General features: G+C 50.6%; 1 protein-coding gene across 1 annotated transcript in view; it reads left to right on the forward strand.

Annotated features, from left to right (window-relative positions):
• Pcsk6 (proprotein convertase subtilisin/kexin type 6) overlaps window positions 1-13234 on the forward strand; it is a 98112-nt gene that overhangs the window by 81598 nt on the left and 3280 nt on the right. The window contains exons 16-20 of the mRNA XM_070042669.1: window positions 846-977; window positions 4446-4548; window positions 6439-6635; window positions 7408-7495; window positions 10760-10863. Coding sequence (XP_069898770.1) covers window positions 846-977; window positions 4446-4548; window positions 6439-6635; window positions 7408-7495; window positions 10760-10863 — 624 coding nt within the window. The remainder of the gene's footprint in view (window positions 1-845; window positions 978-4445; window positions 4549-6438; window positions 6636-7407; window positions 7496-10759; window positions 10864-13234) is intronic.

Below are 13234 nucleotides of genomic sequence, written 5' to 3' on the forward strand. Positions count from 1 at the left end.
TTTAGTGGTAGAGGAAGATGTTCAGCCTTGAATGCTGGGATTAAAGACCTAAGGGAGAATGTTAAGAGAGGACATCAGCAGAGACTGATAGTAAACCAGAACATCTCAAAAGCCTCTGTGCTCTGGGCACTGTGACTCACACCTGTAATCTACGTAGGAAGATTGTAATGGAAGGCTAGTTTGGGTAAAAGCATGAGACCCTATCAGCCAAAAAAAAATGGATTAGAGACATAGCTCAAGTAGCAACTGCCTAAGAAGCTCAAGGACCTGAGTTCAAGCCCCAGCAAGAAACAGTATATAAAGACACCCATAAAGATCCATTGTCTCCTGCTGTTTTGGTGCCTTGGTGGCCCCTGGCTCTGGACCACTAGCTTGTGGCAAGGCAGTCAGGAGCCACAGCAGCGGAGAGAGGACATTGGACACCTGTAGCCCACAGCCAGCATTGAGGGTCACACTAGGTCACAATCTCTGTCTCTAAGCTGTCCCCCAGCCATTTGCAAGACATTGGATGTTTCTGGCTGGGCATACCCTTTTTAGCAAAATGTTGGCACTAGCTGATGAATGATGGGTGATACCTTAGGAATCTGGATGCTTTGAATTAACCAATACCTTCTGGGGAAAAAAATCTCACCAATATCAGTCAAGTATAAATTATGGGTTGATTCCACTTTAAATTCCTTTTTACCATTCCTTTAAAATGAAACATTGAATTATGTATGGACTGATCTGCTGCACTTTTCCCCCTGTGATTTATAATCTGTGGCAAGACTCGGCAATTATTAATCAACAACTGATTTTCCCCCCTCTTAAAATCTACTACTGATGGTGGTCTTGCACATTCTCAGGCCGTTCTGATGGCGGAATCGCTTGGCCCCACCCCCAGCACAGCCTGGATGGAACAGTGGTGGTAGGAGGAATCACCCGTGAGCAGCAGAAACTGCAGTCTACTGTGGAAAAACAGGACTCCAAAGGGCAGGGTTAGCATTAGCCCACTTCCTGTTTCTATAACAAAATGTCCAAAGCTAAGTGTTCATACATTTTAAAAAGTCTGTTTAATTCTCAGTTAGCAGGCTGGAAGTACAAGATCCAGAGGGCCCATCTGTCCTGCATGTAGGAGGGAGAGAGGAATCCCCAGGCTTCTGATATTACAGGATGGTGGAGAAACAAATAGAACTGGCTGAGTACAGGAGGGTAGCTCGACTTTAGGACAATCTAGTCTTGCGAGAAAAGGAAGTTCCATGAGTGAGCTCTCATACTTTCCAAGGGCAGCACCCATAATGACCTTGAGAACATCTAAAGGAGGAAAGTCTTGTTTTAGCACACGGTTTCTGAGGTTTCAGTCCGTGGCTGCTTGCCGCCATAGCTGCCGGCCTGTGGTGAGACACAGCACCATGGCGGAGAAGCTGCAGCCGGTCTGAGTTCCTTACCTCATGGCAGCCAGGAAGAGAGATGGGAAGAGGCAGGGTGCACGGTAGATTTTTTTTTCCAGGGCACACCCTCATGACACACTCCCTCCAGCCTACCTTTCATTATTCCACCACCTTCCAGTAATAAATTCTGAATCCATCAGTGGATGAAGTCACTGATTAGGCCCAAACCTTCCCAGTCCAATCACCTCCAACAACATCCCACAGATGCTACACAAGTGGGCTTTTGCTGGTGAAAATTGGGGAGAAGGGTCTCAAAGATTTATCTGCCTAGGTTGGCATAGAATCTCTATTCTCAGATCTCAGTCTCCTGAGTAGCTAGGATTATAGGTGGTGAGCCACCGACACCAAGCTAGAATGTTTTTCTACACACACACACACACACACACATATTGAGGTGGGTTTCACAAGTTAGTCTGTGACAGTTAGCTCCATAGAAGTGGGGGCAGCTGTTTAGCCAGCCCTAACTGTTTAGCAGACTCCTTAACTGAGCCCCCTTTCACCAGCAGATTCCACTCCGTTCTGGGGAATAGCCCAGTGAAAGGGGTAGAGAGGTCTCGGAGGAATTTTTATGCTAATCAAGTAAAGAAAAGCAGACCTAAGTACAAATTGTAACAGAAACACCACATGCTCACCCAGAGAATGAGTTACAGCTGTACCAGAACATTCCTGGGAGGGCAGGAGTGCCTGGAACCAGGCTTGCCAGCCAGGTGGCTTTAATTCAGAGCATTTCATGGGAGAGATGAGTCTGGATATTTTCAAAGAGCATAGAGAGCGCCATGCTGGTGGGTTTGTTTATGGATGCTTACGTAGACCCCAGCTCTTGGATGGGCACTGTTTAATCTTGACTTCTCCAGCTGGGTTGGGTGGGTCGGGGGGCTGCCCGGGACCTTAATACCCTGCCCTTGGTATTATTGTCTGGGCTCCAGCTTGCAAGTGGGGGGGGCCCTCCACATTGTTGGAGGAAATTTTTCCCCAGCAGAGAGGCCTCATGGGGAGAGGGTATGGTGGGGAGCGGGGGGGTGACATCAACATTCCAGGGACAGCATGGGAAAGCACCAGTCCAGGCCCCTCCGTGAGGCTGTCCCTGTCCTGGAACATTCTAGAACATTCTATCCGCAGTGCATGAGGATGTCTGTGCTTTCCCGGTCTCCTCCATACTCCTTTCACTTGTGTTCTCACATGTCATCCTGCCCCCCTGTGCCAATGGTGTTACGGATTTTAGCAATGTCCAGTGACTAGGCTAGACCATGTTCTGACTGGTTGGGGGGTGGGGAAGGAGGGTGGTGACCAGGCTAGCCCACATCCTGTCTGAGAGGAGGGGGGGGCTGTCATCCACTGTGCCAAGGGAGTTTGAAGAGGTTAGTGTATCCTTCGCCCCCGTGCACCCCATACCCCCAATCCCCTTAAGATAGGACTCTTTATCATGGATATGGTGCGGAAGGAAGACAGACCGGAGCCCGCTGCCCCTGTTGGGCACACAGGAGGCCCATGGCCAGGCCCATGTGTTTGCGGCTCCCTGGGCAATTAAGGCCCATGGCGTGGCAGAGCGCAAAGTCCTGAGGTTTGCCCGTGATAGACACGGGGTGAGAGGGTCATGAGTTCAGTCAGATGAGGACTAGCAGCCCTGCAGAGGGGCAAGGAGGGCTCCATGTCTAGAACAGGGGCCCGGCCGGCGGTGAGCAGGAGGCGGCCAGCACCTCTGCACAGAACCTGGCCCTCAGGACTGCAGTGCTTGCTGGGAAATGGCCTGGAGTCTACCTGGGGTCTCTTGCAGGATGAGTGAAGCAGGCCTTGTGCTCCTCGCAGAGACCCTCTGTGGACAGCGGAGAAAGGATGACTTCTGTCCTTCCCTCCAGGACTCCACGAAATGCACACGGCCTCTTCCTGGCTTCCCAGTTCACTCCCCACCCCTCCAACAACAACCCCGCCCCCACCCCCAAAGAAAGCCTTCCAAAGCCCCACTTGGCCCCTCCCTTCCCTGCGCCATCTGTAGCTGCCCCAGGAGGTTCCGTGGGCCCATCGGCCACAGCCTGGTCAATTTAAGGCAACGAGGGAAGGTTCTAGAAGGGAGATAGTTCTGCAGTTCTCCAACTGAGAACACATTTTGGATCGTCACTGAAGGCTAGAGTGAGAGCAGCCAAGAAAGATGTGCCTAGAAATGAGCCCAGCTCCTGAGCACCCCAGTACAGAGCTCTCAGACTCTGCCCCTCACCCACCCCAGACCTGCCTGTCCCCAGACGGACCTGGTGGCCCTGAACACGCAGACATCTGTCCTCATTCTCAGCAAGGCTTGTGGAGAGGCCCTCTCCCCCAAATCCATGCTGTGTCACTGTGTCAAAGCACCCCCACATCTCACTTGCTTTATCCTGTGCCATGGAAATAGGTGGCTGATGAGGCCCAGCTTAACAGCTGTGATTATGTGAACGGATTCCATATGTCATCCTCCCCCACCCCAGCATTTCACAACCTCCACCTCCTCTCCCCAAACCCACCCACTGCTGGCTGTTACACGTGCTGTTCCCTTCTGGTATCAGGCCCTCTGACCCTGACACCCAGCTAGACGCAGCCCTTCTGTGACCACCTCCTGCAGAAGTGATCCTTTGGCTCACACGACCATCATGCTTGCATGGCTACCATGCTTGAGAGAGATCTTGACACAGGGACCCCGGGGGACTGCATCTAATGGAGAAAAATGTCTCTGCTTAAAAAGAAATGCTGTGTGTGTGTGTGTGTGTGTGTGTGTGTGTGTGTGTGTGTGTGTGTGTGTGTGTGTGTGTGTGTGTGTGTATTGGGGCTTGAACTCAGGACCTGGGTGCTGTCCCTTACCTTTTTCACTCAAGACTGGCATTCTACCTAACTTGAGCCACAGCTTTGCTTCTGGCTTTCCGGTGATTCATTGGAGATAAAAGAGGCTCACAGACTTCCCTGCCTGAGCTGGCTTTGAACTGCAATCCTCTGAGTAGCTAGGACTACAGGTGTGAGCCACGGCACCCAACTAATGCTTCTTTCTTTAAGGTGAGTGCCATCCGGAATGTGGTACCAAAGGCTGCGATGGTCCCAATGCTGACCAGTGCTTGAACTGTGTCCACTTCAGCCTGGGGAACTCCAAGACCGGCAGGTAATGGGCTGAGGCGGCTGCCCTCCCTTCTTGGAGGAGACCACTTAGCCTGCTTTCAATTGTGTAATATTCCAATAGAGAATGAAGATTTTTTTCTTGGGGTGGGCATGGTACCAGTGGCTCATTTCTGTAATCCTAGCTACTCAGGAGGCTGAGACCTGGAGGACTGATGTTTCAAAAGCCAGCCTGCGCAGAAAAGTCTGTGAAGCTCCATCTCTTAACTAAGCAGCAAAAAGCTGGACTGGAGACCTGGCTCAAGTGGTAGAACATCAGGCATGAGCAAACAAGCTATTCAACAGCCCAAGGCCCTGAGGTCAAGCCCCAGTACTGGAAAAGAAGAAATTAAGAGCCTTCTTGTTCTAATCACACAAGCCATACCTGTCCATTGTGGAAAAATTAGAAGTATTTTCTCTGGCAATTTTGTGTGTGTATGTATGTGTTTGTGTGTGTGTGTACATACCAGTCCTGGGGCTTGAGCCTCATATTCTTGCTTAGCGTTTTTCACTCAAGGCTGATGCTCTACCACTTCAGCCACAACTACACTTCCTAGAAGCATTCACTTTTGTGACCATAATTCCAAACCTTTCTCTACTCACTTGTGAAACAAAAATGGGTCCAGTCGAGTGTGCGAGCTGCTCACGGGAGTTTGGTACACAAGTGTGATTCAAGGTCCCCTCATTGAGGGCCAGCTAGGTAACTTGACTCTTCAGACCTTTAGCTGATGTGGCATCGTCTGGCAGCTCCCTAGAAAGCCCGTGGGCTTGATTGTACCCTGTGGCAAATCTAACCTATGGTCCCATGCAATGGCCCACTCCCAGGCTAGCCCTTCTGCGGAGGTGGGGGGGTTGGGTGTCCCACCCCCACCCCCAGGCTGTCTCCTTCAGCTCCAGACTCACCACTTCTCACCCTCCAGTCTCACAGCTGCCTGTGTCATGTATGTGAGCATTGACTACACGCTGCACATGCCTAGCCCAGACTTCAAGATGACTGGGCTGGGGCAGGACGCTGTTGGGCTTCCTACAGGCCTGGGTGATAGATGCACCTCAAAGCTGCTGGCACCCATTCGTGAGTGCCCAGCAGGGGGCAGTGCCTCTGGACAGAGTGTGTTCACCTACTGTAGCTTTATTCTATCCTGGTAGCCTTGCTCCACACATTAGTTCCACAAGTCCAGTGCTAATGTCGAGGTGCCTAGATGAAGAAGAATACAGCCTCAGGACCTCCCACAAGGGCCACGTGGAAAGAAAACGATTCCCATTCTTTATTTTTTTAATTTGCTTTTTATTTTTTGTTGGTCATAGGGCTTAAACTCAGGGCCTGGGCTCTGTCCCTGAGCTCTGCAGCTCAAGGCTAGTGCTCTACTACTTTGATCCACAGTCCCACTTCTAGTTTTCTGATAGTTCATTGGAGATTAGAGTGTCATGGACTTTTCCTGTCTGGGCTGGCTTTGTACTGTGATCCTCAGATCTCAGCCCCCTGAATAGCTAGGATGACAGGCATGAACCATGGGCACTTGGCTTATTTATTTTATTTTATTATTTTATTTCATTGTCTTTCTGGGACAAGGGGGCTTACTGTGTCTTGCAGGTTGAACTTGAACTTGCAATCATCCTGCCTCAGTTTCCTAAGTGCTGGGAATACAGGCCTGCATCACCACACTGGGCTTCAGGGCTTAGGATCCAATCTCCACCTTTGTATCTCTCAACTATTCTCAGCAAGATAAAGGGCACTCCGTCCAGCTTCCATGTCCCCCCAGGGCCTGTGTCCTTGACTGTGGCTGAGTCAGACAGGGCAGCCCAACCTGGGAGAAATGGCTTTCATCCAGCAGCTCAGCCTCAGCCCACCTAGGGCTGGGTCTGGGCAGGGGGTGCTCATGTGTACCTCTTCCCACAGGAAGTGTGTGAGCGAGTGTCCCTTGGGCTATTTTGGGGACCCCGCAGCACGACGGTGCCGCCGATGCCACAGGGGCTGTGACACGTGCTCGGGCCGCAGCCAGACGCAGTGCCTGTCCTGTCGGCGTGGCTTCTATTACCACCAGGAGACCAACACCTGTGTGACCCAGTGTCCCGCTGGATTCTATGCGGATGAGAGTAAGTGGCCGGTCTGTCTGCGGGCACGGAAGTAGGGGAGCCCATGCCCCTTCTCTGGACTGGTGTCCCCCACGAATGGAGGAGTTTTCCTCCCCCCTGTGGCCTCCGGTGTTGTGAGCCAGGATTATTCATGGGAGTCGGTGCACCAGAATGTTAGCTAGCGTCACAACGCATCTCACCCACTGAGGACTCCACACTGAAAGTCAACGTCCTTTGAAACATAGACAGAATATGGTTCAGGCTCCAGCAAGCTGACTCACGCTTGTAATCCTGACTACTCAGGAGGCTGAGATCTGAGAATCAAGGTTCAAAGCCAGCCTAGGCAGGAAAGACAGTGAGACTCTTTATCTCCCATGAACCAACAAAAAGCCAGAAATGGAGCTGTGGCTCAAGTGTCAGAGAAAGCTAAGGCCTTGAGTTCAATCCAGCACAAGTGCATACACACACACACACACACACACACACACACACACACACACACACACACACACACACACACACACACACACGCATACTGCACCTAATTCAGCTTTATGGAACCAGAGTCAGAAATGGTTTTCATCCCTAGTAAATAAAGCCAGGGTGTATCTGCTCTGGAAAGGGGCTATGTGTGAAGCCACTTTGATTTGCGCCAGTAAAGGGACGTGACACCCTGTCCAGCACAGCACTGGGCATCGTCCCTGGTCCATTCTGGAGACGGGCGCAGGCCGGCCGTGACAGATCTGATGCCCTCCGTGCTACCTTTCCTCTTTGTCTTGCTGTTTTCCTCCAGGTCAGAAAAACTGCCTTAAGTGCCACCCAAGTTGTAAAAAGTGTGTGGACAAACCAGAGCTGTGTACTGACTGTAAGGAAGGATTCAGGTAATCCCCCAGCCCCCCCACCTCCAAACCCCGAGTACCCAAGTGTCGATGCCCGCGTTCAGCTTCTGCTATGATTCATGGGATTTTGCATCTTTTTCTGAAAGCTAGCCTGTCAGAGACTGAACACAGACATTCCCAGCGTGACAAAATCCTGGGTCCCCTGAGGAGCTGTGTATGGAGGAAAGCTGGGGGGGAGGGGGAGAGTCTGCATTTTATGCAGGATTTGGAGAATTAGTAAAGTTATAGTTGATCGGGTAGCTTTTGAGCATATCAAATGGCACCATTTACATAGTAACCTGTACTTTTACACGCTGGGAGAGCAGCCATTTTTCCCAGGAGGCCCTGCGTGCGTTCCTGTCTGCAGGGAGAGGGAAGGGAGGGGGCAATTGCCTTCCCCTTTCCCCATTCTTCCAAACAGAGCCCTGGGTTGGGGAGGGAAGGATAAAAGACCCCCCCCCCATTGTCATGTCACCCTCCCATTGTCATTAGAAGGAACTCCCCCAAAGAGACAAAGCTGAAAGGGAAACAGGACGCCTGCTGGTGGCTGGGGCTGGGGCTGGGGCCTGCTGCCCGCTGGCTTTGCTGTGGCAGGCGGCTGACCAGGGCCTCCTGCCGCGGGTCCCCAGCGCCCTGGGCTGCAAACTTAAGGTGTCACAGGTGGGAGCTCTCTGGAGGCCCTATCAGCTGCTGTGGGGGAGGGGAAGTCATACACTGGGGTTCCGAAAGGCATCTTGGGGATCAAGTGTCTCCTGGTCAATAGCCGCACAGAGCAGGGTCCGTGGCCACAGGAGAACCCGCTTCCAGATAATCACGCAAGACTCAGCAAACAGGGCCCGCCATAATCCACAGAAAGCTCCCTTTTATTGCTCAATATCTTCTTCAGCTATGACTTTAAATCATCACGGTTACGTTCAAGCAGTAAAAGAGCTGTCTAACCGCTGTTCATCTCTTCAGAGGGGATAAATACCTGCAGGAAGGGCTCGCTGGGTGCATCCATTGTTTAGCATGCGGTGTGACTGTCCTGCCCAAAGGCTGGGGTATCTTGATGAGGAAAAGAGGCTCTTGCATGTGCAGATACCCCCTCTAGGTGCAGGGGTAAGGAGAGAATACAACCCGAGTGTTCTAGCTACTCAAGAGAGAGATCTGAAGATCATAAGTTCAAAGCCAGTCCAGGCAAGAAAGTCCATGAGACGCAAAGTAGAGCTGTGGCTCACGTGATAAGAACTATCAGCCTGGAGCAAAAAAAAACCCTAAAGGACAGCACTCAGGCCCTGACTTCAAGCCCCAGTGCATGCGTGCGTGTGCACACACACACACACACACACACACAGTTGTTTCCCAGTGGACTCGGCTGTGTAACCTGTCACTTAATTTCTGACTCAGTTCAAACACTGTCAACTTGCAGGCAGCATGGGCTCGCCCAGGCTGAGGACCCACTTCACATGCCAGTCACAAAGCCTGGGTTATGAGCTGGCCTCTGACCAGCTGACTGATGGACGTCAAAGCTCAGCCGTCTCCAGTTTCTAGAACTACTTCCAGATGGAGGGAAACACGTGGCACTCAGCTACCAGCTTATTACAAAGGATGCAATAAAGGAAAGAAAAGAACAGACAGATGAAGAGATACATGAGACAAGTCAAAAACTGGAGCTGTGGGCTGGGAAGGTGGCTCAGTGGTAGAGCGCTTGCCTTGCATGCCTGAGGCCCTGGGTTTGATTCCTCAGCACCACATAAGCAAAAAGAAAAAAAGCCGGAAGTGGCGCTGTGGCTCAAGTGGTAGAGCGCTAGCCTTGAGCTGAAGAGCTGAGGGACAGCGCCCAGGCCCAGAGTTCAGGCCCCATGACCGGACCCCCCCCCAAAAAAAAAAACTGGAGCTGGGGGGGGGAGGGGTTTCCACCATTCGCCAACCTGGAAGTGCTCCAGATTCTATCCTTTAGAATTGATAGGGAAGCCTGAGATTTTTTTCTAGTGTGTTTTTGGGGCTGGTATCAGGGCTTGAACACAGAACCTTACATTCTCAATTTGGCTTTGTTGCTCACCACTGACACTCTACCACTGGAACTATACCTCCAGTCTAGCTTTTGGGATGGTTAATTGGAGATAAAGTCTCAGAGATTTATCTGACTGGGCTGGTTTCAAACCTTGATCCTCAGATCTCAGCCTCCTGAGTAGCTAGCATGACAGATGTGAGCTGCTAGCGCCTAAGCCTTGAGCTTTTTCTTTGGCCATTGATGGCCATGTGTATCTATTGTCTTCCATGATTGGAGGGGTGGGACTGAAAATTACCCTCTTATCATATGGGCAGCTTACCATGACCCAACCGGAGCCATAGAGGAGCCCTCCAGCCACCAGCCATCTCATTAACATGCAGAACGACAATTCTCACTTTATTGATTGCGAGGAATTTTTTAGGAGCTAGGATAAAGACCAAGTATACATTCCTAATTGTAAGTCATAACATCACAGCTGGAGTCTCGGGGCCTCTGACAGATGCACCAGCGCGCATTCATTGTTCATTATGTTGTGGAGAGAACCTGTTTACAATGTGTGCCTCGGAAACAGGATCTAAAGAAGTCGTAGTGGGCTCTCTGTGTGCAGTACCAGGTGCCAGACACCAGGGTTTAGAGAGCTGGGGGCTGCTGCAGGAACCAATTACGGAGAGGAAATGGAGAGGTTGCAGAGGGGTTTGCTGGTCTGCCTGGGGTTGCACGAGCGTGGAACAGTGGAGCAGGCCTGGCGTGGGTGGTCCGGCTCAGCTGTGTCCCTGGGATGGCTGGCTAAGCGGGAGACAGGGCACAGGCACTGAGGGGGCAGGAGAGGAAGCCAGAGCCCCATAAAGTAGCTGCCAGGTCCCAGGCCGGGCACAGGGATCTTTGTTCAAGCAAGGGAGAAGCAGGAACAGATCTAGAGCTACAGGTTAGCTTGAAGGGTGGATTTGGGCCACGGGAAACAGAGCCAGCATGTCACCGGCCTAAAGCCCCCACGTGCTCCAGTTCTCCTTTGGGGTATTCAGATTTGGAGATGAGAAGTCATGAGAGAAGCTTTCCTGCTCTTTCCAGAGCAGGAAAGAACTCAAGCACCAGCCAGAGGGTCTCCAGCTGGCCCAGGATGGCCTTGCCAGCTGCCATTAGCTGGGAACCTTCGTGACACAAAGCACGATGCCTTGACAACTTGCATTTCCTCTTGTCAAAGGCATAAGTTAATTATGACTTGGGAACACATGTGGAAACTGGACTCTTTTTTTTTTTTTTTCCCCTCCCCAAAGCCTTGCCCGGGGTAGCTGCATTCCAAACTGTGAACCCGGAACCTACTTCGACTCGGAGCTGATCCGATGTGGGCCGTGCCATCAGACCTGCCGAACCTGCGTGGGTGAGTGGCTCACCTGGCAAAGCCTTGCTTTCATGGGATCATTGTAACCAAGGTTACAAAGACGGATAGGCTAGCCATCCTGGGGAAAAAAAATCAGCTGAGAAAGTTCTAGAACCTCTTAGGTTTCTGCACTGATTGCAGCATTGAAACACAAAAGCAAAGGATTAAAGATGTAGTTCAAAGGTAAAGTGTTTGTCTGGCAGACACAAGGCCCTAGGTTCCATCTACTGCAAACAACCAACAAAAAAGATTATAAAAACACAAAGGCAAGCTGGGTACTGAGTAGCTCACGCCTATAATCCTAGCTTCTCAGGAGGCTGAGATCTAGGATCATGGTTCAAAGCCAGCTGGGGCAGAAAAGTCCCTGTGAGACTTATCTCCAATTAACCACTCAAAAACTTGAAGTGGAGCTGTGGCTCAAAGTGCTAGAACACTAGCCTTGAGCAAAAGAGCCCAGGGATAGCACCTAAGCCCTGAGTTCAAGCCTCATAACAAACAAAAAAGAAAAGAAAAAGCCAGGCGCTGGTGGCTCACACCTGTAATCCTACCTACTCCAGGCTGAGATCTGAGAATTACAGGTCAAAGCCAGCCTAGGCAGCAAAGCCCATGAGACTCTTATCTCCAATTAACCTCCAAAAAGCAGAAAGTGGACTGTGGCTCAAATTGGTAGAGCACTAGCCTTGGGCAAAAAAGCTCAAGGACAGTGCCTAGATCCTGAGTTCAAAACAGATGGGAGGGTGGAGGGAGAGGAGGAGGAGGGAGAGGAGGAGGAGGGGGAGGGGGAGGGGGGGGAGGAGGAGGAGGAGGAGGAGGAGGAGGAGGAGGAGGAGGAGGAGGAGGAGGAGGAGGAAAAGGAGGAGGAAAAAGAAACCGGCCAGGCTGTGAATGCTTTCAGGCAAGAAATAAAAGATGCTTAAGTGTTCATGAGCCGTCTTGTCTTGCTGCAGAAATTACACTAAAACACAGCACCATAAAGATTCCTGGGCCTCTGGGAGAGAAAAGGATGCAGATGTTTTAAAACCAGAACTTTAGTTCTTTATACACATCCCTATTTACTCCAAACATTTTATAAAAAGAGGAAAAGACCTGCTATAAACAATTTTACATGTATTACAATTTCCTACGAAGATTATAGCAGAGATGTCTCCAGGCACTTTTTTTTTTAATGCAGAATATAGCAGCGATTTCACTCGTTTTATTGGCTTTCATTCGGCAGTGTTCTGAGCAAGTAAATCAAGGCATGCCGTGGCTATGTAGGCTCAGACATAGTTCTGGGGAAGTTTCTTCTTTTCCATCCTTCTCCTTGTCCCAGCATTCTGACATTCTGGTGCTTTTTATTTATTATATTTTGAACTCAGAGCCTTATGCTCTTGCTTAACTCTTTTCCTCAAAGCTGATGCTGTACCATTTGAACCATACCTCCACTTCCAACTACTTAATTGGAGGTATGAGTCTCTTGGATCCATCTACCAGAGCTGCCTTCAAACTTGATCCTCAGATCTCAGCCTCCTGAGTAGCTAGGATTACAGGTGCCATTGGCACTTGGCATTCTGGTGCAGTCTAAGACATATCAGGTTCAGTTTTTACAGTAGTGATCATTTAAGTCAAGTCTCTGCTAAATCACAGAGGCCCTTGGTCACAAATGCCACAAGACAGGCAACATCCCCCCCACCCGGGTGACCCTATGAGCTCCCCATAGCAGTCAGCTCTGTCTAGGGATATCCAGGCTGGGCCTAGAGCCAGCATCAAGTGGTGGCTGGCACTGACCAGAGGTCACCTGTGGAAGCCACGCCTCCTTTCCTAGCCGTTTAGCTTGTCTTTCATGCCATCAGCATAACCCATCTCGCTGTTCCTATTATGATCCTGAGCCCTTCAGTTACCAGTGTGCAAAGCCCTGCAAAGCTGGTGACTTCCTGGGATCCTTGAGAGACTTCGAGTGATAACATTCTGAGTTTTTAGTGCTTGTGAAAATAGTTTGATCAGAGAATGGGTGCTTCTTTTATTTGCATTTATTTTTCTGCAGGTAGCAAGGCTTGAACTCCCAGCTCTCACTCAGTTTCTTTGCTCACAGCTGGCGTTCTACCACTTGAACCATGCTTTCAAGTCCAGCTTGCTAACTGGAGACAGAATCTCACAGACTTTTCTACCTGGGCTGACTTTGAACCTCTGTCTTCTAGGTTACTTATTCTCCAGAGTGGCTAGGATTTCAGGCGTGCCCCACAGGCAGAAAACACTTTAGTAAGACACTTTATTTCACCTAGTAAGTTAACAAACTGTCATTTTGTCAGGTGCAGGTAGTTAGTGGCTCACATCTGTAATCCTAGCTATTCAAGAGGCTGAGATCTGAGGTTCATGGTTCAAAGTCAGCCCA

The sequence above is a fragment of the Dipodomys merriami genome, unplaced genomic scaffold (genome assembly GCF_024711535.1).
Source record: "Dipodomys merriami isolate MVZ:Mamm:240054 unplaced genomic scaffold, mDipMer1.0.p SCAF_33, whole genome shotgun sequence".
Classification (NCBI taxonomy): domain Eukaryota; kingdom Metazoa; phylum Chordata; class Mammalia; order Rodentia; family Heteromyidae; genus Dipodomys; species Dipodomys merriami.